The following is a 21,241-nucleotide window of genomic DNA, read 5'->3' as shown; positions in this document are numbered from 1 at the left end:
CTGTGTCTCCCTCTCTCTGCCCCTCCCCTGCTTGCCCGGTCTCTCTCTCCCTAAAATAAATAAACATTTAAAACAAGGCTGGGGAGGTGGGGGATGGTCTTGGTCACTTCTGAATTCCCTGTAGCTTGGCATAGTCCCGGACAGTCTAAAATCGACTTGGAATGTGCGTTACAATGCCAAAACAGTTCATTTTTTCAAACCTTCTGTATCCAAATATTCACCTATAAAAACATACATGGCTGGAGTGATAAATGGCCAAGTAGAATAAGAAATCCTGAATTTAAACACAAGATGAGTCACTACAACCCCTACATGTCCTGCTTGGCCTCCTCACTATGAAGGAGACTGATCTAATCTACTGGCCACTTCAACACTCTCTCCACCTCCACTTTACTGCTCCTCCCATTTAGGGAGTTATTTAGGGAGTCAGAAGTTCTTTAGGGAGTCAGGTGCTGTGGCTCAGGTCTACGGTGGTACGGACACCAATGAACTCAACACTGCCCCAGCACTTCAAATCGCCATTACAAACATTTCTTCGCGACTTTGATCCCGACGGGTGTACACAGTAGCCAATGGTAGCAGTTCCCCGAAACACTTCTTTAAGGGATCTGATCTGGTACAGGCAGAGGCAGAATGAACCAAGTCACCGTGCCAGGCTGACAAATAGCAGAGACCAAACAACAGAATGAAGTGTGAAGTCCCAGGAGGGCTCTCCCAACTCACAAGGAGGAGGAGAATCTTCCTTCTCATTGTGGACTTCTAGTCACCGTGGGTCCACAGCCTCAAGCAACAGACACAATGCCATCTGACCAACAACGTGACCGCGGCCGTGGACGGCTAGTCTGACAGCTCTCCTACTGTTCAACATTTTCACTACTTTTGCATTATGTCCTCATAACGGGTCTAACAGTCATTTCGGAAATCAAGTCATTTTACTTCAACAACGTACTGTTTGATGATTCAAAGACCGATGAGATCAACTTACTCTTGATTCATCACCATCTCTGGCCATTTTAAAAGATGAGAAGAGCACGAAAACAACCCTGTCAAGGTACAGTCTCACAAGGTCTCACTTTAAAGGGGACGGCAGATCTGAGATAAATTTTTGTTCATGACGCTTTGCTATATACCTCGTAGAGACCCACTCACATTTTGATCACATGCTTATCCGTTGAAAAACTAACAAGAAAACGTAAAACATGGCTACATATCCATCTGGCTCAGGAAGAGCCCTGGTCAGACCACTGAATTTTCGGAAGCTGAGATGAAGAAAGTCCAGGGGCACCCTTCTTAGAAGTCCTACAGTTCATTCTGCTCAAGTCAGAAGAACCCATTCTCTGTATTTCAGCAAATGGTAGGGAGAACTAGCTTACTGGCTTGGTTTCTAAAATCTTGATTGCTATGTTTATTATAATGGAATTCAGTTTATAGCCATTACAGTATTCTCCGCTTGAAACATTTTAATAGCACTGCAAGCACTAATAGGAAAATCTCTTGCTATTTGTTGATGGAAAATAATAGAAAACGCAAACCTCCCAAATTCCATTTGTAGGCCATAGGAGCATGAGCACAACCGTATGGGAGGAGATAACCAGTCTCTCCCTTCATATATATTCTTTTTTATTTTCTTGTTATACCTTCCCAAAACAGAGACATTCAACAGTAGTTAGAATGGCCATCTCCCGACATTTAAAAAAAACTGCACCCCCCAATGGGTGAACAAAGTAGAGTAGTAACCTAGAGTTCAGCTGAGTAAGCCACTGCGGAGCCTTAAGTGGTGAGGTCTTCCAATTTCAGAGTGATGTGTCTTCAACTTGTATCATCATTTTAGTGGAAAAACATAATTTAATTTTGGTGAAATGAGATTCATCTCCCGACAGGATTAGGAACAGCATTCACTGAATTTCACATTCTTCTTTTGTGAACTGTGAAGAAAATGAATGGTAGCTAGAAGATCAATGGGATTCCAGCTCCAGCTGCAGATGGAATGAAGATATACCAGGACAGAAACACCTATATTTTGATTTACAAAGCTAACAGCAGTTTGAAATCTGCAACTTAATTACAGACCAACTACACCACAACCTTTTCAAATGGCAAAAATACAAAAAAGTTAAGTGTTACAAAAATATTTCAGAAAAAGTGCATAGTCTAAGTGCATAGTAAATAAAAGCACTGAAAAATATCTTGCTAGAGGGAGTTCAGCTCGGAAAAGTTATTACCAAAGCTAAACATTTTTATTTTACACAAACTATACTCAAAAATAGCTTTATGAGACTGATTTCTGGCTAAAAGTATCAAAGGGTTTATTAGTCAAGAAACAAATACCTTAACTCACATGGGTGGATAGAAAAGAAACAAGTAAGCTGCCTACCCCAAAAGTTCGCACTCATTAAGATTTCTGCAGTGGGAGGGTGCTAATATATTCTGTAATAGCAGAATGTGGTGATCATGGAATTAATTATTGCTAAAGTAGATTTAAAAAAGAAAGAGAAAAAAAATAAAACAAATTAAACCTGACACAATCTGAACAAACCTGTCAATTTACAGTTTCAAGGTTATTTTACAAAATACCTACATTTACAACAGGCTCCTGGCAGCATTTTCAGACAAAGGTTCTTTTAATTAATCCTGACATGCTATAAATGAATAAATTACGCTATTTAAAGAATTACTGTCAATAAATTTCTCTTTCTATTGGGTCAGAAAGAGGAAAGAGAAGAGCGCATTTAAGATTATTAAGAGGAAGCGCACAGAGAACTTAGGGGAAAGAATGGGGGCTTAGGGAGGGTCAGGAATCATAGGAACCTCACCTGGCCACCTGGCGGGATGCTCTCCAAAGTTAAGAATCAATCTGCTCAAAGCCAAATTAACCAGGAATTTAAAGAAAAGCTACAAAATGGTAGTTAAACCCTTTAACGCTTTCATTCTTATGCACAATCAGTCCAGCGGTTAGTGCGAGGCCGCAGGAGTTAGAACACGGAGTCCCGGCTGCCACGGCACTAGGTACTGTGCCTGTAAGTCATTATAAAAGGAAAAATAAAGAATGCCTTTCCCCTTCAGACCAAAAAAAAAAAAAAAAAAAAAAAAAAATTTTTTTTTTTTTTTTAAATAAAAAAATCTGAGGAAAAGTTGTAACACTAAATCTAAAATGATTCGCAAAGGAACTGTATGTAACAAATGGCTTGAAGTAGTCTATTAAAAAATTGGGGAGATTTTGATTTCATAGTGAGTCAGCAAGGCATTTTTGTTGTTTAAAAAAAATCTCATTTCCTTACAGAAACAGTTTTTAGTTTTTAATGAACTTGTAAACAAAAAAGCTCCCATTTCAAAATAAAAACAAAATCCCAGATCATATAGATGTTTACAGTGATTACATTTATCTAAGCAACATACATACATGTTCAGTTGTAAGATGTTAACTAAATTTCTGTGACAAATATGCTTTTTTTTTTTTTTTAATACCAAGAACATTATAGAGTTAATGCAGAGTCCTAAGGATAATCTAGTAGTCACTAAGTTTTTCTTAAGTCTTCACTTTAGATGCTGTTATTTCTAGCACAGGTAAGCAGGCAGTCTTCCGAATGCTCAAACACTGGAATCTTTGGTTGCTACCGTATCAAGCTGGCTTGCAAACAAGAAGCCAACCATTTTAAGAATGTTTTAAGTGAACAACTTGCAAACCCCAGGGGTGGATAAACCCTAAGAACGCACAATTGTGAGCATTTACAACCATCACAACTGTGGCTGAAGACTGTTCATGCCGTTCTTCTGAAATGAGATCTCAAAGCAGTATAGTTCAAAATAAAAGATTTTAACAAAAATTGGCATATGCACAATTTCTCCACCAATTTGTGTGTGTCAACCATTTAGAGTTAACTTTTCCACTTGAAAAAATGCAATAGAAAACTGGACACCATGTTTCACTATCTCAGTTAATATTCACAATTACAGCGGCTACAACTCAGGACACGGCATCACCAATGCTGCCCAGAGCCAGTTTATACTGAAATTAAGTTCTTTACACCAAGTAAATGGTTGTTCACAACCACTGTCTAGTGTACATATGAACTAAAATTCCTAGATTTGGGGAGAAACAAATGCTGCTCCGATCATCTGCTCTGCTTCTTCTGTTCCTTGATTCATGCTTAGAAACCTGTTTGAAAAAAAAAAAAATCGAAACAAAAAAAGAATGTTACAATTCCAAGTTACAGAAGATTTTTAAAAACCACACCCAAAACTGGGAAATTGGGTGGAACTGGGCCAATAATTACTGTATTAGAATGGTGACTCAGAATATTTTCATCTATTTGAAAATCACAGCTCATCTTAAAACTACATACAAAAACTTTTCTGTTTGGTCTAGGTGCCTTTACGTAGGAGCGGTACACAGTGAATCAAAGCCTTCCCAGTCAGCATACACTTTTCAGGCCCGAGAATTACTGGGAATTCCAATGAGCCTGTTTTATTTATTTCTAGACTTCTAGTACCTAGAGCATAGAATGTGTTCAAATATTTACCAAACGAATGAAAAATAAGATGGTTTTGCCTTAAAAATTACAAACTATAGTCTTAATCATACTATATGCGGGAACTTTTCTGCACATTATTTCTGATCCAAATAAGGAGCAATAAGCCTTAATAATAAATGTATTCAAGGCATAATTGAGTTATTCCATAGAACACAAACCTGGTCAGTATGATTTTTATCACAGAAACCTTAAACCTTTAAAAACATTGTACTTCCACCAATAATACATTAAAAAAGTTTTGCCCTGGATTTGAAAACCTAAACAAGTGAGACTTTTTTGTTTTGGCTTTATTTACTTTGCAAGCCTTCCCACCCTGTAAACACTACCTCCCTCTGCCACAATTAGACTCTTAAGACTTCCACACATAGGCAGGTTTGAATAGAAACCAGCCTCGGGTAGTACTAGCTGCATGTTCCATCTGTGGCAAAAGACCACTAGAGCAAATGCTTATTTCTATTACCTACAAGCTTTATCTATGGCTCAAGGCAGAAAGGAAGTATGCCCATTCCTCAGCCAAAACACGAAAACCCCATCAGTACCACCTCTTCTCACCAAAAGCCTTCCCTTGAGGTGACCATGCCCCTTGGTTCATCCCCTTCCAAACCCCTATAGCTGGCCTCATTATAGCTCTTTCTAGCCCACTCTGATCTCTCACTTCTAAATTCAGCATGGAAACCATGTTTTTATTCATCAGAAACTTCTCCCTTCTTTGTGCTTCTCAAACATTCGCTGGATCATTTCCAATGGGCTCTGTGGGACAAATAATATGCTTCTAAAATCTATGCCTCCCCACACCCCCCCCCCACAAAGGTAACACCAAACATTTATGTATCATTTTTGGGGAAATATGGGCTCACTTGTTAACTAGGAATTTGTTCATTTGAGGGCTGAAAGTCATCTTAATTTGTTTAAAAACATATTGTGCTAACACTCTGAGGACAGTGCTGTACACATTCTTTCGCTCTCTACGCCAACTAACAGAGTAGACACAAAATAAACCTCTGTTAAAAAAAAATAAATAAAATAAACCTCTGTTGCCTGCCCAAGTACTAAATTCATAAAGTAAATGCCAAAATGAAAAATTTTATGAAGCTTTCTGAATATGAACTTCATCACAAGGAATATTCTATTTGGTATATATTACTAAAGAGAATTAGCAAAGTAAGCACAAAAAGAAAAGGCTGTCAGATCAAACCTGAATTAAAACCCTTAAAATTAAGACCATATTCTGTAACGTAATTCCAATGTTAAAATACAGAATACTGTGAAGCAAACTAAAACTATGAATTAGCTAATTAGAGGTGACCCTTACCCTGATGAGCATTTGATTTCAAGTCCTGCAATTATTCTTAAATATGATAAAGAAAAATGTTTACACAGTTACTAAAACTGTTTACCACACCTTGCTATGTGATTACGTTATACTGAATAATCTAATTACTACGTTGAACAGCCAAACAGCTTTAAAATAGAAACCGCTATCACTAACTAAAAAGAAAACGTAAGTTACAATGTCAAAATATTAGAACACTCTTGTGTCTTTAATAGGGATAAAAATTAGATCTAGGTAAGAATTGTATCTGTTCATCTGATATTTGAGAAATTACTGGGTCAGTTAATGATTACAATTGCTTAGGAATCAGACAGAGGCTAGCCTAAAAATATTCCTGGAGGAATAGAGCAGTCAGATCCAGATGTAACTCTTCAGATTGGCCAATGGTAGGACACTCCACCCAGGGATCAATGTTTCTCCAGAGAATTGTCCTAAGATGTTACTCAAGTTTATGTAGGAAAAATCTCAATGGGAGCATTCAGCAAGTATTCAACATTCAATCTTCAAGTTCATTCCTTTTTCCAGTGTGCATTGATTCCTTGGTTTTTATCTTGTAATTTAGGTGGTGTCTCCTGGCTTCTAAAAGTCCAAACACCCATCTTCACTGCAACAACAATTAAAATAAGGAAGGGATCCCTTTGCTCCTAAAAACAAAACAAAAAAAAAAAAAACAAAACAAAAAAAACAAAACAAAAAAAAGGGAGCAAAAAGCAAAGTCAAAATTGAGTTGGACCATCACTGTGACTACTGAGTTAATAGCTACATTTAAATTTCTTTTCAAATCTGCAAAAGGAAAAAAAAGTTTATGTAACTAGTGAGATTCTACCCCTTAATCCAAAATCTGAAAAGTATACATTGGCTCTTATTTATGAATGCATTTCTGATGTCCCTGATTTTTTTTTTTTTAAATAGAACCACAAATTAGTTCAAAGGGATATTTATATAATAGTAAGGCTTGAAGTTTGTGATGGGTTTTTTAAATTTCAGTATCCTTTCCTAGTGGAAGACATAACTTTTTAAAAGTAGTCTGAATGCAGTATTCACATTCATGATGTAATGCCATTTATTATTAGTTAACATGTCTGTGTTTTTTCTTTTTTGGTTTTTTTTTTTTTTTTGGCTGCACAGAAATCATCATCAAACTTGGAGAATTTTGAATCAGATTGGCACTATAAAAGCTCAAGAATAAAAACACAAACAGCTACAATAACTTTTCCTGTGCTAAACTAAAAAAAAAAATAAAAGTTGGGAAAGACAGATTTTTTTTATCACTACAAGTAAATGACGACTTAGTACACTACACACATTACCCCTTCAACTGCCTTTAAAAAAAAAAAAAAAAAACCAGACTGGTATCTCTTTTTTTTTTTTTTTTGTCTTCCCTATTACAGAATTCTGAGGTTGTTGAACTTGAAATACCTGTAACAATTGATTCCTTCCCCAACTGGTAGGTGGTCTGCATTATACACCACTGAGTCACAGCAACACTGTACTCCTCTAGGTCTTCTGACTGTTGTGGCATCGTCCAGATTTTCTGACAAGTTCATGTTTGGTAAGTCCAGCCAGCCTTGGAGGTGTGAGATTCATTCAGATGACCACAAATCAATTCTTGCACACTCGTCTTCATTTCCTGTTGGGTTACTGAGCTCTTTTCTCTCCAGTGGTAGTGTCCACAATGAAAAAAGCTGACAAAAATTTCAGCAAGCAGATGCAGCTCCCTGGCACTTCTTTAGATTGAGTGTATTCAGAGAAGATCAGTCTCCAGATTATTTCAAGGTCTTCCCCTGTGATTTGGGTTACGTTGCTGAGTGACCAGCCACGTTCCTAGCAGCAATTGGTGAAGTCAGAAAAAGTTAAGCTAGACATAAACGGTAGGTGAATTCCAGTAAACACTGGAAGGTAATTCAAGGAAGACCATGGACATGGTAGGAGAATGTGATAGAAAAAAATTTCTATTTTTTGACTGTCAACAATCTGACATCCACGTATGTGATTATGATAAAACTATGCTTAATATCAACGGCTTGGAGGAACAGAGGGACTAAGATGATAACAGAATTATGTAAGGATCCAACTTTGGCTTCACTACCTTCTGAAATTCTCCCCATCTCTGACCTCAACTAAAGAAATGGTGAACTTAACTGGATTCTGAATGTCCTAAAAAGATTTCCTTTTCCCTTTAGTACTTCTTAAATGTCTTAAAAACTACTTTCCTGATAATCACATACAGTTGAATAAAAGGAAGCGAAATGAATTTGGAAGTGTCTCAGATGTGAATCTTTTATTTTTCTCTTTAACATGTATAAAAACTAATTATAATCTTGTGGCGTAAGAGCACCGAAAATTAGTACACATCATAGTGGGCTTTACAAGAAACAAGAAACGCCTTATTTCTTAGTCTTTTGATGGGCCTTGGAATGGAGTACTTCAAAAGATCTTTTCTTTAGAAAAGTAATTAGGATAGAAGTCTATTACACATAATAAACCCATCTTAGCTGAGTAAGTCAGACTTTAAAAGACTTTTTGGACATTCACACTGAACTGCTGAAACAACTTATTACACACACACCTTTCCATGGAAGAAACATCCCATATACAATCTTCGAAAACTGAAACTAATAACGTAAAATATATTAATATGTCAACCAGTTCCGGGGATTTTTCCAGGAATAGATATCCCTGCAGTATACAGTTTCATGTGCTGAAGATACATTTAAGAAACCAAATTCTCTGCTTTGGAAAACCTCAGCGTATAATTCCGTGAACAAAAACTGATAGGATGTATTAGGTAAGTGCCTTCTAAAGTTTTAACCAGAAAAATGTATTATATGATGTTATCGTCACTGAAAGGATTTCTTGGAATTAGTGAAGAGTTGAGCTGCAGGGGAGCTCTTCCTTGAATAAAGAAATGACTGTAGTGGACCCTAAGAGAATAACATGCTTTTAAACACCCTAATTACATAGAGATTGAAATAAGGAGTAAGTCACCTAAAGGGACTGTCTTCAAACTCCAGACTTCATAGGAGATTTCTCAATAGATGGTCTGGATAAATACGGCTGGGGTTAGGGAAGTAGGCTCCCCAAACTTATTTCATGCCACCTTCAAACCTGCCGTACACATTCATGGCTTTATACTGAGGGGATTTCACATGAGATCTGTCTGGGGCACTAAGTTCTAGATCCAAGACAAAACAAACGTTTCGAGACCAAAGATCAAACACAATTTTGTTGTCTGTATTCCGGGGCCTGGCACATTTTAGTAGCAAGCAGTATTTTGCTTGGAATCAAAATATACCACCTGAAAATGTCTCTCTGAAAGCAGTCAATGGTAAATGATGCATTTTATGAAAAATCCAATTTTTCAATATTTTACAAGTTGATGTTTATGTAGTAATTTATATAAACCCTGTGTCTATGATTGCCGTGAAAATTTTGTAAGATTTTTTATTTTTTTTAGGTGAACTCTACCCCCAAAGTGGGGCTAAAACTCAGGCCCTGAGATCAAGAGCCATATGCTCTATTGAGCCAGCCAAGTGCCCCGAAAACTGTGCAAGATATTTAAAGTTGCTTTTATGAAAAATAGTTACAATACAAAATTAAGGATTAAACTTAAGTTTAATTACAATTTTTTTTTTCCAAGGAAACATACTAACTCACTGGATCCAACTTCTCATCTTTAAGACCTAGATGAGGCAGGACAAAAATTCTGCTTGTTTATTGAGAAAGAGACACACAGTAAACTAACAATGGAACTAACTCAAAATAAGGGAATTCTTTCTGAAGGCTGCTGAATGCCTGAAGTGAAATGTTCTAGGTCAGATGAGATTTCAATCTAATTTTAGTTCTAGAAACTGCAACTCGTGATGATCCTATTATCCCAGCTAGCTTTAGGCAAAAATTGGTTTCATTTTATGAAAAAAAGCAAATACCTTAATAGATGTTAGGCATAACAAGTCCTAAGTTTAGAGACGTTACACTGGTAGGACCGTTTCTCAGTGATACCAGCTAGCTACCTAGCGCATTAAGAGTTTGGCACTCTGATTAGCTGTATCATGATTAAAACACTCAAAAGGGACAATTAGGTCCCAACTGAGATGCAGAGGCAAGCATCAGTGTTTGTTATCCTGAGCGGGAATTTCATCATCTAAGAACCCCCATTACGCTAAGCTTTCAGCTGTGAATCCTCCCCCAATACAGAAATGTTAAAGAAAAGAATCTCAACTTTATTCCTAACAGATGAGCTGCTGGGATGAGGATGACACCAGTGAATTCTCCTTCTTGAAAAGTAACCTCAGATCGGAATCTGTTTTTAAATTACCAAATTGTTCAGATACAATACTAAAAATATAGCCCAAAGAAGGCTAGGTTCAGACTAGAGCAGTCATTCAGAAATGAAATAATTAGAAACCACAAAAACCAAACCTTACCTGCCCACCCCTTCCAGAAAGTAGGCAGGTATCAGGAGGTAAGCCCCAGAAAGGGAACAACAGGGGTAAAGAAAAGCAAACAAAAACCATGAAACTCGGAGTCGAACTGTATGGCAACAGTGACAAGAATGTGCCCCAACAGTTCTACTCCTTAGTAGCACCAAGAGTGCCAGAGACAGAAAGGAAAGAGACTAGCAGTTCAGTGGCATTTGCCCCAGTTTTTTCCAATTTGCAAGGCCTAACTGCAGAGTTCAATTCCACAATGAATTCCCAGACCCTGAGTATTTGCAAGGTTCCATAAAAGAAAGCCCAAAACAAAACAAGCGTTTTAAAATTAAGAACCTAGGTAGTTAAATAGCAACCAAAAGAGAGATCTGGTTCTTGAGCAGGAAAGATGTGTCGAGCTTTTCAGTTATTTGAGCATTTAAGAACGTAAATGAGATGCTCCGCAACCGAGAAGATAGACACTTGGGGGGCAATGCCAGACGCACCACCTCTGGAAATCGGACCATGTTCACCGTTTTTCATTTTAAATGCTACAGCATTAACATGCAGAAAAATTCTTAACACTGTTAGTCTGAAAGTCAAAATACCACGGCTAACCAGATTCATTATTAAAAATCAACAAGTGTTAGGTCTAGGATTTTGGATTGATTGAGTATACCATATTCCCAACACCAAATGTTTATTTTGGAAAGGGTTAATGAATGAGTAAAAAAGATGCAGTTGTTAAAAATGACCCAAAATCCCAAGAGAAATGATATAATATATACACACATATATGTATATACAAATACATATACATATATATATGAACAAGGACATTTGGGTTTAAAGTTAGTAGTCAAATTTTCCAAGGACGTCTCTTTGTAAAAACACAGAGCCAAATTTTTACTTCTTTCAAAACCACTTCCTCGATCTAACACTGTTAGAAATGAAGGAATTACCCAATTTTGTGTTCAATTTGTTCCCTGTCACGTCACTTGGTTCTTGGCTACTAACCTTTCATGTTACTCTTGGTTTTGTCAGTTTGCTTGCCTGTGGGGGTTTGGGCCTGCTGACCCTGCCCACTTGAAGAGGCTGCCTGCTGTGCTGCTTTCTGCTTTAACATTGTCCAATCAAATGTGTAGTCATACTGGTGGTTCAGAGTCCTGGAAAACAGAAAATGATGTGTTAATCCTTTAATAATAGAGTCTGGCTAAACACTCTACTGAACCTGCAAAACAGGGAGGGCACTTTTTAGAAAAATGGTAGTATTTTCTCTAATTATGGTAGCTCCTAAAAGAATTCTTTCCATATACATGACTTTTTAACTCTTCAGTTTCACTTTTTACAAGTCACAACTGAAGGAAAAATGATGTCACCACACTTCAGTCTGATGTATTCAATAAGAATAAATCTTCTCCTTTTTCAAAAAGAAGCTGACTTTTAAACTTTCTTGAAAGAGGCAGGGGAGTGGTAATGAACAGCACTCAAGCTGTCAATTATCTAGGGAAACATCCAAATAGGAAGCACCTTCTAAGAACAAATCAGAGTAGGTATGAGAATGTAAGCTTGGTGGGTGGGTGGATGGGTGGGTGTGTGTGTGTGTGTGTAGATGTGTATGCTGGTGGCTTGGAAAGTAGACTTTCCTGGACTTAGAGAATTACCCCAATTCTTCTTCTCTTCCAACTAAGATTTCCAGCCATATGCACTCTATCTCCCTCCCCCATCCGCTCAAGACCATTTCTGGGTTGCACCAGGGAACCCTAGAGTATGAGGCCTGGTCCCACACCATCATACACCCCCTAACTATCTCGTATGTAAATTGCTGTTAATTTTGATATTAAATAGGGTTCCATAGCAAAGGTAGTGTTCCAAGGACCACCAACAGTCACTTGAATTGCAACATGAGTTACCATTATCATGGAAAGGTTAGATTCTTTGAGTTTGAGTCAACTGTTTCTCCATCCCAAGCTAAAATAATTTCAAGCACGTTTGCATCACAATGGAAACATGCCAAACGAACTCAAATTTCTTAATATTTTATTCATATTGGTTAGAGTCACTTTATTTCGCTACTTGTCAGAACACATGTCTTGGGTGGATTTGACTAATTTCCTTCCCTGGAGTCTCTAGTCTTAAAAACACCTTAAAAACTGACCTGAAAAGAATGCGGAATAGCTGCCTCAGATACATGTAATCCGGGGCTTCCTCAAAGCGCAGCCCACGACAATAGTTTAAGTACATGGCAAATTCTGCAGGAAACCCCTACAAGTTCAAGAGTTAAAACACAAAGTAAAAAAACAAAACAACTTATTTAAGACAGAAAAATAAATGCATTTAAAAATGCAAGTAAAACTTGTTTTTGAGGACAGTGCTTTACTACTACTTTGCCATAAGATCTGAGAACGCAACTAATATGACTTGGTATCCTCATAAATTTAATAAAATTTCATTGTTCTGACCACTTCATCATGTACAGAGAAAATATGGTTCCTTTCCCTACAGTATTATGTCCTTAAATAACTTGGAGAACCCACTTGTTAATTTATTACTTTATCAACGTCTAACAACTCAATGGGAAACAATGAACAAATGACAAAATCGAGGCCGGTAATGTTATTTGCCACAAAGGCACAGTGAACAGGCACTTTCTCTCAGACTCTGAAATTACTTTCTTTTTTGTAGTAGAATATACTTACATAAACAGAAAAGTAAAATCACCGAGAGTGCAATCATACAAAGCAACCACTATTGTGATACGGATCAATCCAATGCTTTGTCCTACGAAGACTGGGATTGCCTTTTCTTTTTTCCGCAATTGTTATTTTATTTACATAATTTACGTATTACTGTTTTGCCACCAACATTATATTCCAAGTATCTTTCTGTGTCATTTTCCAACCTCTTCATAAGCTTCTGAATGGCTGTACAATATCCAAACGAGTGAATACATCATACTTAACTAGTTCCCTGTAACTGGCCATTTAGGCAATTAAAATCTTTATTTTCTAAACAATACTAGTAAGAACACCTGTGGGCGTAAACTTTTTCCATTTTCAGTTTCTTAGGAAAGATTTCTCAAAAATGTATATAAACATCTCTAAGCCTGTATTTTTTGTTGTTGTTGTTTACTGATTTTTGAGAGGGAAGGAGGGAGGGGCAGAGAGAGAGGGGGGGAGGGAGATGCAATCAGAAACAGCTCCAGGCTGTGAGCTATCTGCACAGAGCCCAGTGTGGGTCTTGAAGCCACAAACCATGAGATTGTGACCTGGGCTGTAGTCTGATGCTTAACCGACTGAGCCACCCAGGCGTCCCTAAGCCTATAGATATTAATCACCAAAAAGATTTTGCCATCACCAATGTAGAAATGCAAAATATTAAAACAAAAATCCCTGCATCCTTCCCCTCAAATATATGTGAAGAGCTTTACGTTAAAAGAGACAGTCTCTTCCCACAACCGTCCAATTTTGAGAAATTTCTCGTATCCAGAAAACTAAGGTAGGATAAAATGGATACACTTGTAACATTCATCTTTATTGACTGCATTTATGTAAACAGCTTTCATTCTAACATTATTTCACTGTTCGAGAATGGACAACTGAAACTAATCAGTATATTATACATTTTATTTAAATTCTTAACAAGACATTAAACAGCACATACCAGATGAACCTGCATTTATGTATTCCAAATAGAGCTAAACAACCAGAAGTAAAAGTCAAATAGTATACTTCATGCATTGCTATCTTATGACAGCAGGCAAAACCTTCACAAAAGAAAACTACCAATGCCGTAACTAACACAGATATGAAGTAGTTACCACTGTAACGAGACTGAAAACAATCTCACTACTTTTTAATAATACTAATACTCTGTGTTCACTGCACCCTGACAATTATATGTGGCTAATCCAGAAAGCGAGACCTAGTTCACAATTTCTAGATCAAAATTATATGTAACCCAGAAGCAGATGATGTGCTAACACTCCCTTTCTCTTCCTGAAACATGGCTGACTTTCCCGGTAAGCCAAATGAATCATTCTGTTGCACAGAAATAGTAGTGTACAGAAAATATGTTTTGCTTCCTGAAGTATACAGATTTTAAAGTTGGGGGGGGGGAGGGGAGAGTGCGCGTGGGTGACTCAGTAGGTTAAGCATCCATCTGACTCTTGATCTCGGCTTAGGTCATGATCTCATGGTTCGTGAGATCGAGCCCTGCATCAGGCTCTGCCCTGACAGCACGGAGCCTGCTTGGGATTCTTTGTCTCCCTCTCAAAAACAAACTTAAAACAAAAAAGTTATCTGGGGGCACCATTAAGACAAGAACATTTTATTCATGGACCTACAATGTATTTATTAATTTAAAACAAATCCTGAATCTCAGAAAAGAACATGGTCTCTTACCCACCCCAATCCCTCCTTTAACTGTAGATCTGGAGAAGGAAAAAGGAAATTTGTGGATAGGGAGACATAAAAACACCACTTTCCCCCTTCCACAAAGTACTATTTCAACTCCATGTTGACTTCCCAACACCCAACTACATAATTATATACGGTCTTCTAATTATGTCAGTTACGCCACTGTTGTCTCAAAGATGACCAGGTGGTTTTCTACGTTAAGAGACCACGGTTACCCAACATGAAACCGACAGCTCTCCAGTCTCAACTCCTAGGCTTCTCTACAAAGCTTGAAGATTGAAGAGAAATGAGCCTGATTCCAACTGTCGCCTATATTGTCCACCACTGGCTATTTTTGGAATACTGTGATATGCCTTTGTCTCCCTCCTCCTTGATATGCCTGCCAACTGCCCATATCCATTATTTTCTGGCACCAGTTTAGGGATGAGAATATTTCTTCTCTCACGAACTAGTGAGGTTCCACTAGACAACTTTACATGCCCTTTTTTTCCCCCTCTAGTTTTTAACAGATTAGAGAACCCAAACAAATGAGAAACATAAAATACCTATTTGAAATGATTCCTAAAGGGATGCCTGGATGGCTTAGCTAGTTAAGCTTGGGTATCAGCTTGGGTTGTGATCTTGAGGTTGCAGGATGGAGTCCCGCATAGGGCTCTGTACTTAGTGTGGAGCTTGCATGGGATTCTCCCTCTTCCAATCTCTCAAAATAAGTAGACATTTTTAAAAAATAAAATGGCTCATATATTCAAGTTACTCCTAAAGATACTTAGAATCATCAAAAAGTAAATTAAAAATGGTAGTAGCTAGCTACCTCATAGGATGTTTAAGTTCCAGGACAGGCAAATAAAATGCTCCCTCTTCTCGGATTATTTATTATTTAAAAAAAAAAAAAAAAAAAAAAAAGGCCTCAAGCACACTTGCCTTACATAAAACTTCAACAGGAGTGGACATCTTCTTTTCACTTATCTTTTCATATTTTTGCTTTTTTGTCGCAGCCTGTGGAAAGTAAGAATCAAACCACATAGACATAGTCAATACTATCGAGAAGAACAGTGTTAGTTTAACCCACTAGACATAAATGTCAACATGAGATTCAAGAGAAATCATACCTTAGAATTAAAACCAAATCAAAGTAAATAAAACACACCCAACCCCCACCCAAACTGATAGCTCTTTACCGGTGTTTCTACCTCAAGAACATTTTTAGCTATTAGGAAAGGGTAAGTCTAATAGGAACATGATTTAAGTAAAAATGGGTGAAGTCAAATCTGAAATGTGTTTTCATAATCAATACTCAACACAAGGGCAAAAGTAAAGGCAGCTCAATACCAACAAAAGCGCTCATCATTTAGTAACATTAGTAAGTTGCGTTACGTCAAAATACTTTTCCAGTGTAAAAATTACTCATTTTTGATAGGGCTATCCACACAAGCACTGAGCAATTTATCTAATTCACAGATGCTAAATAAACACAGGGACCATTTTCCTTTAAAGGAACAATAAAGTATCAGAATAGCCATTAAATTCTAGGACACAGTGATTTTATCATTAACAGACACTCACAAAAATCAAGGTGAAACTCCTAATTAATAGGAGCAAATGTTAGGATAATTAAATAATATAGCTAGTAGTACTACTAGACGAACCAGTTTTACTACACATAAAAGTCTTCCTTTTCAACACACTGGCAACACATCAAAATCAGAAAGCCTCCACCTTTAATTAGCCCACGTCAATTTCCATTCGGATAAAGCTACTGGTTACCAGTGGGTATCTGCTTACTGTCCCAAAGGAAATTGTTCTTCAGGCCTGACAATGGGATTCTATTAATTCTTGCTGAAGCGATCAGATTTTATTTTCCCAATAAAAGGTTAAAATAAAGTTCATTCACTCTCAGAAAGCTTTAGGTTTCAAAGGGACCTTAAAGTTCATCTCCAATGTGTATTTTTATTCTTAAAACAAAACAAAAAGACCGGTAATGGAAGTCTGGTTTACCTTTAGTCCTTGCCAGGGCAGGCTGGTTCTATTAAAATACATCAAAACATATCCTAATGATTCCATGTCATCTCGGCGACTAGAAAAGAAAATGTAAATTTACGAGCTGGAATTATTATGGAAAGCATCTGGAAAAAAAAAGCCAGGTACACAAGAAGTTTTCCCAAGCGAAGAGAAAGAGCAATTTGGTGGCTTGTGAAAGAAGGTACTTAAAGTAATAAGAAAGTTCGTAACGAGTTACTTCTAAACAAAATTTTCTCACAGAATACAAAATTATAAAATCCAACACAGTCCTGCAATTTAATTTCTAAAGAGCAAAAAGAATTTAGCGAGACAACTTTCTAAATGAGGTTAATGAAGAAGATAGAACAAAGTACAAAGTAGCAGGACACTTTTAAGTTTTGCAGAAGCTCCTAAAAACTAACTTGAGGGATGCTGAAATAAATTAGCATTTCATTTTTTTAAGTTTGTTTATTTTTGAGACACACACACACAGAGAGAGAGAGAGAGAGAGAGAGAGAGAGAGAGAGAGAGAGAGAGAGAACACAGCAGAGTAGGGGCAAAGAGAGAGGGAATCTCAAACAGGTTCCTTGCACACCAACAGCATGGTGATGGGGCTCAAACTTATGAACCATGAGATCATGACCGGGGCCAAAATCAAGAGTCAGATGCTTAACTGACTGAGCCACCCAAGCTCCCCAATTAACATTTTAAAGCCAATTAATGATGCATGTGAATATATATATACACATACACACTGAACATTTCCTAAGCTTAAGATCCTTCTCTTGAGGTTCCCGAACCTAGAAGCATATCATTTATCATTTCTATGCTTGTTTTAAGGAATAAAAATTGATCGATAAAAGAGGAAGGGAAGATGAAAGACCAGAAAAAAATAGTAGAAGAAATAGAAAAAGCACCGAGATCATGACAATGTTTACTTCAGATCAGATCCTATTAATTTATGTAGGAGTGAAAAGCAGAACATGAGATGGCCCACCAACCCCCTCTTAGTTCATTAGGACTCAGGTAACATTTTCCTTGTAAAACTAAATAACTAAAACATTATTTTCCAAACTCAACTTGCATCACTAAAATATAAAAATTCAAGATCAGCGTGAAGAAAATAAGTACTACTGTCTTCAGTTGCAAGTAAACAAACATCAAGATAAATTACATTTATGCTTCTAATTTTCCATCACGGAGTATTTTCTCCCCAAGAGACAACCTTCAACAAAGAAACAAAAGGTATCTCGTTTAACTGGCATCACAGCACTGACTAAAGCTCAACAGGTAAAAGAATTAATAAGCGTCCTTCAAATCTTCAGCCAAGAGACATCTTTAGGCATCATAAGAAACTAGTTAAAATATTTCTAAAACCCATTAGTGGCTTTTGCTATGGATCTGAGAAACACATTCATTTTTCAAACTTACCTCTGCTCAATACCGAGATGTGCATTGATGCTAGCATATCGGGCGGTGCCAGTGAGATTTTTATCTTCTCTGTATGGTATGTGTTGCCTTGTCCTGTTGTCTCTGTACTTTTTGGCCAAACCAAAATCAATAAGGAATAACTTTAAAAGAAAATAAAGGGATATTAGGTTTCCAACCTTGCTCAGTTGAACTGCTGCTTACTCATTCAACAGCATCTATTCTATCTTGTTCAATTGTATCAAAATAAAGTATCGTAAGCGAAACAGATAATGAACAAACTTAACATTCCGGTAAGTTTTTACTAGTTCTCATCAATAAATCAAGTTAAAGCAAATACAGTTAAATGGTTGATCCTTGTCAGCTGAACCAACTTCACAGGCCCAGTTTATTACACACTCGGGAGCCTGTCTTTAGAAAAGTAGTGAAGAAATATATACATGCTTCATAGCAGAGTTGAAAAGCGTGCTGTGTGCCATAATGAAACCTGACATCCTGTTACTGTTGGTAAACAAGCATGAGGTTTCAAAAACTGAACGTAAGCTATCTGGAATTCTTCCATTTTGCAAAGGCTATTCTTCCTTCAGTATAGCAACAGAATGTTCATTATCTAAAATAAGACAACTTGGAAAAGTTTGATATTGACAACAAAACCAAGATTTTTATTAACAAAAAAAAAAATAAGCATTTTTAAAACAAGCATGCATTACATTCTACTGCTTCCCACTGATATTTATCCATTCATCAGGTTAAACTTCTGGGAAATATAAATATGGATCTAAAATCTTAAAAAAAGCACTTAGTATCTATTTACACCAAGATAACTTACAATTAGCAGTTTAAAGGAGCTAACTAAAAACAAGACTAGTATTTTAGAACAAAATAATGTTTAGTGCTATCATGTTTATATGGGACACATGGGAGTAAGATATGTTTATAATGTAGCTAAATTTTGAAGGAAAAAAACCCCCTATTTTTGACAAAAAAGAAAAAAAAATCCAGTTTTTATCTATGTACCTTCTAAAGCAAAATAAATAATCTTTATTTCGAATTTTAGTCTTTATCATAAATTCTCTTATTAAAGTTATGTCTACAAAGATTATCCAACAGGCAGGTCTAGGTGCCCTTTTAGTACCTAGCCCTAGACCTTTTTTTCCCTAGTTGTGCCTACGTTTTCTAGTTTTTCTTTCCATTAGGCAGACTTTGGGTCCCTTCTGTCCAGTTTACAATCTATGATATCCTAAGAAACCCATCACCTAGCCTCTTAGGGTGTGTGTACGAATAAAGTAGTTGAGGGGGGCCTGCGTGGCTCAGTTGGTTAAACATCTCACTTCAGCTCAGGTCATGATCTCATGGTTTGTGAGTTGGAGCCCCACGTTGGGCTCTGGGTTGACAGCTCAGAGCCTGGAGCCTGCTTCAGATTAGATTCTGTCTCCCTCTCTCTTTGCCCCTCTCCCACTCATGCTCTGTCTCTCTCTCAAAAATAAATAAACATTAAAAAAAATTAAAAACAAACAAAAAATAAAGTGATTGATTTGGGTGAAAAAAAAAATCTGATCAAGTGCCTCTCTTAGCAGGGTAAAAAACACTTCTATGGAAGGGCACCTGGCTGGCTCAGTCGGTGGAGCATGCAACTCGTAACCTTGGGGTTTTGAGTTCGAGCCCCACGTTGGGGGTAGACATTACTTTAAGAAAAATCTTAAAAAAAAAAAAAGGCGGGCCTTTTTTATACATTGGATGGGAAAAGACATTGAGGTTTGAGCTTATTGTCACCAAGGTAACAAGGACATACCTATTTTCCCTGGTCTACTATGAAAGAATGAAGAGCAAATTTTTAGTAAAATTTAACTGGATAATGAGACCTATCTGGTAAGATTAAATTCACTTCCTCGGCAATTGCATTATTATACGACCAAGAGAAAGTCTTAGAACACACAAAGAGAAATAAAGCTCACACTCCTACTTTTCTGTTGATATGAAAATGGGTTCAGTACACAAATATTAAAATAAGCAAAATACATTTCTGTTAAGCAAACCAAAAAGCATGACTTAAGTTCTGCAGATTCACACTGAAAAGAAAACAAGGCAAAAACAAACACAAAAAGACATCCAGCTCCACAGTATTTTTTTTTAATGCCCGTAAGAATTACGTGAGTTTTAAACAAAAGGCAATTAAGACAAAGACTCTCCTCTAAAGGACATTTCCTAGGATTGCTTCTTTTTAGTACTTCAAAATGGAGGAGAAAATAAGAATAACTCTGACAAATTAGATCTGATAATGTCCTTCATGTCCAAGTCTACATTCAGTTGCTCCATTTGCAACTCAATGACCAGACATTTTCTCACAACTTTTTAAAAGATTGTTCCATGAAACTCAATGTTCTCTAGTGTTCTTTCCACAATGCTAAAGGATGAAATGTAGTTTTAGAAAACAAAAAATAAACACACTGTCTTCTCAAATATTTCAATCTTTAATATCAAAACAAAAAACTACAAAGCAAATAAAACAATTTAAATTTTCTCCTCTTATAAAAACTGAAAGTCAGGAAAAATAATTTTACTGCTAAGCAAAGGTGAAAATAAGAACAAATAACTGAAAAAGAAAGCTACTTAACATAAAAAAATTTTTTTAATCTCTTGGTAGTTCATGATCTTCTGGTACCTATCAACTTCTTTAGTTCTCTGCTTTGAATTTAAAAATGAATATACACAAAATGGAAGTGTTTACATGACACCATGTTTCCAAGGATACAACCAAACAGCCGCAAATATGTAAAGGGAGAACCAAACAAGGAAAAGTCAATGTTCAGTAAGTCATAAGATAATATATTTTTATACATTTGCATATGCAAAAGAAGTCTAATTTCTCTGGTGGGTCAAGCTGCTTTTCTGTGAATTTTTATTTTGTGTTCTAAGTAAAATTTGTGCCTGTTTTACAGAATGCAGTCTATTCTTCCAAGGCATGTGGGAGTGAATTAATGTTGGGCATAGTGGGATAACGTCATTCAGCAGAGGTGCATTTTATTTTAGCAGAGGTGTTTTTAGAAACACTATCGATAATTTTAGTTTTTAGCTTAATCTGGCAATTTTTCACCTAACGAGGGTCACATTTCCTTGCCC

General features: G+C 36.7%; 1 protein-coding gene and 1 long non-coding RNA gene across 8 annotated transcripts in view; both read right to left on the bottom strand.

The window, feature by feature from the left end:
* Positions 1-1,603: 1,603 nt before the first annotated feature.
* Positions 1,604-21,241, bottom strand: part of CSNK1A1 (casein kinase 1 alpha 1) — a 47,731-nt gene continuing 28,093 nt past the window's right edge. For 2 of the 7 annotated variants that reach the window (XM_045037016.1, XM_045037032.1), the window contains 7 exons: positions 18,125-18,264; positions 16,691-16,769; positions 15,617-15,691; positions 12,436-12,542; positions 11,295-11,443; positions 9,489-9,548; positions 1,604-4,156 (listed from right to left, as the gene is read on the bottom strand). In XM_045037016.1, coding sequence (XP_044892951.1) covers positions 9,514-9,548; positions 11,295-11,443; positions 12,436-12,542; positions 15,617-15,691; positions 16,691-16,769; positions 18,125-18,264 — 585 coding nt within the window. In that variant the 3' untranslated portion in view covers positions 1,604-4,156; positions 9,489-9,513. Of the gene's footprint in view, positions 4,157-9,488; positions 9,549-11,289; positions 11,444-12,435; positions 12,543-15,616; positions 15,692-16,690; positions 16,770-18,124; positions 18,265-21,241 lie in introns of those variants that run through there. The other 5 variants (XM_045037025.1, XM_045037034.1, XM_006928002.5 and 2 more) reach the window with 4 other exon arrangements.
* On the bottom strand, positions 4,249-9,482 carry LOC123379972. Its single transcript, XR_006585108.1, has 3 exons — positions 7,285-9,482; positions 5,562-6,509; positions 4,249-5,531 (listed from the first exon to the last, which is right to left on the bottom strand). It is a non-coding gene; the product is annotated as an uncharacterized LOC123379972 (long non-coding RNA).

Source organism: Felis catus, chromosome A1, assembly GCF_018350175.1.
Source record: "Felis catus isolate Fca126 chromosome A1, F.catus_Fca126_mat1.0, whole genome shotgun sequence".
Lineage (NCBI taxonomy): Eukaryota > Metazoa > Chordata > Mammalia > Carnivora > Felidae > Felis > Felis catus.
This window is presented reverse-complemented; position numbering and strand designations above follow the sequence as displayed.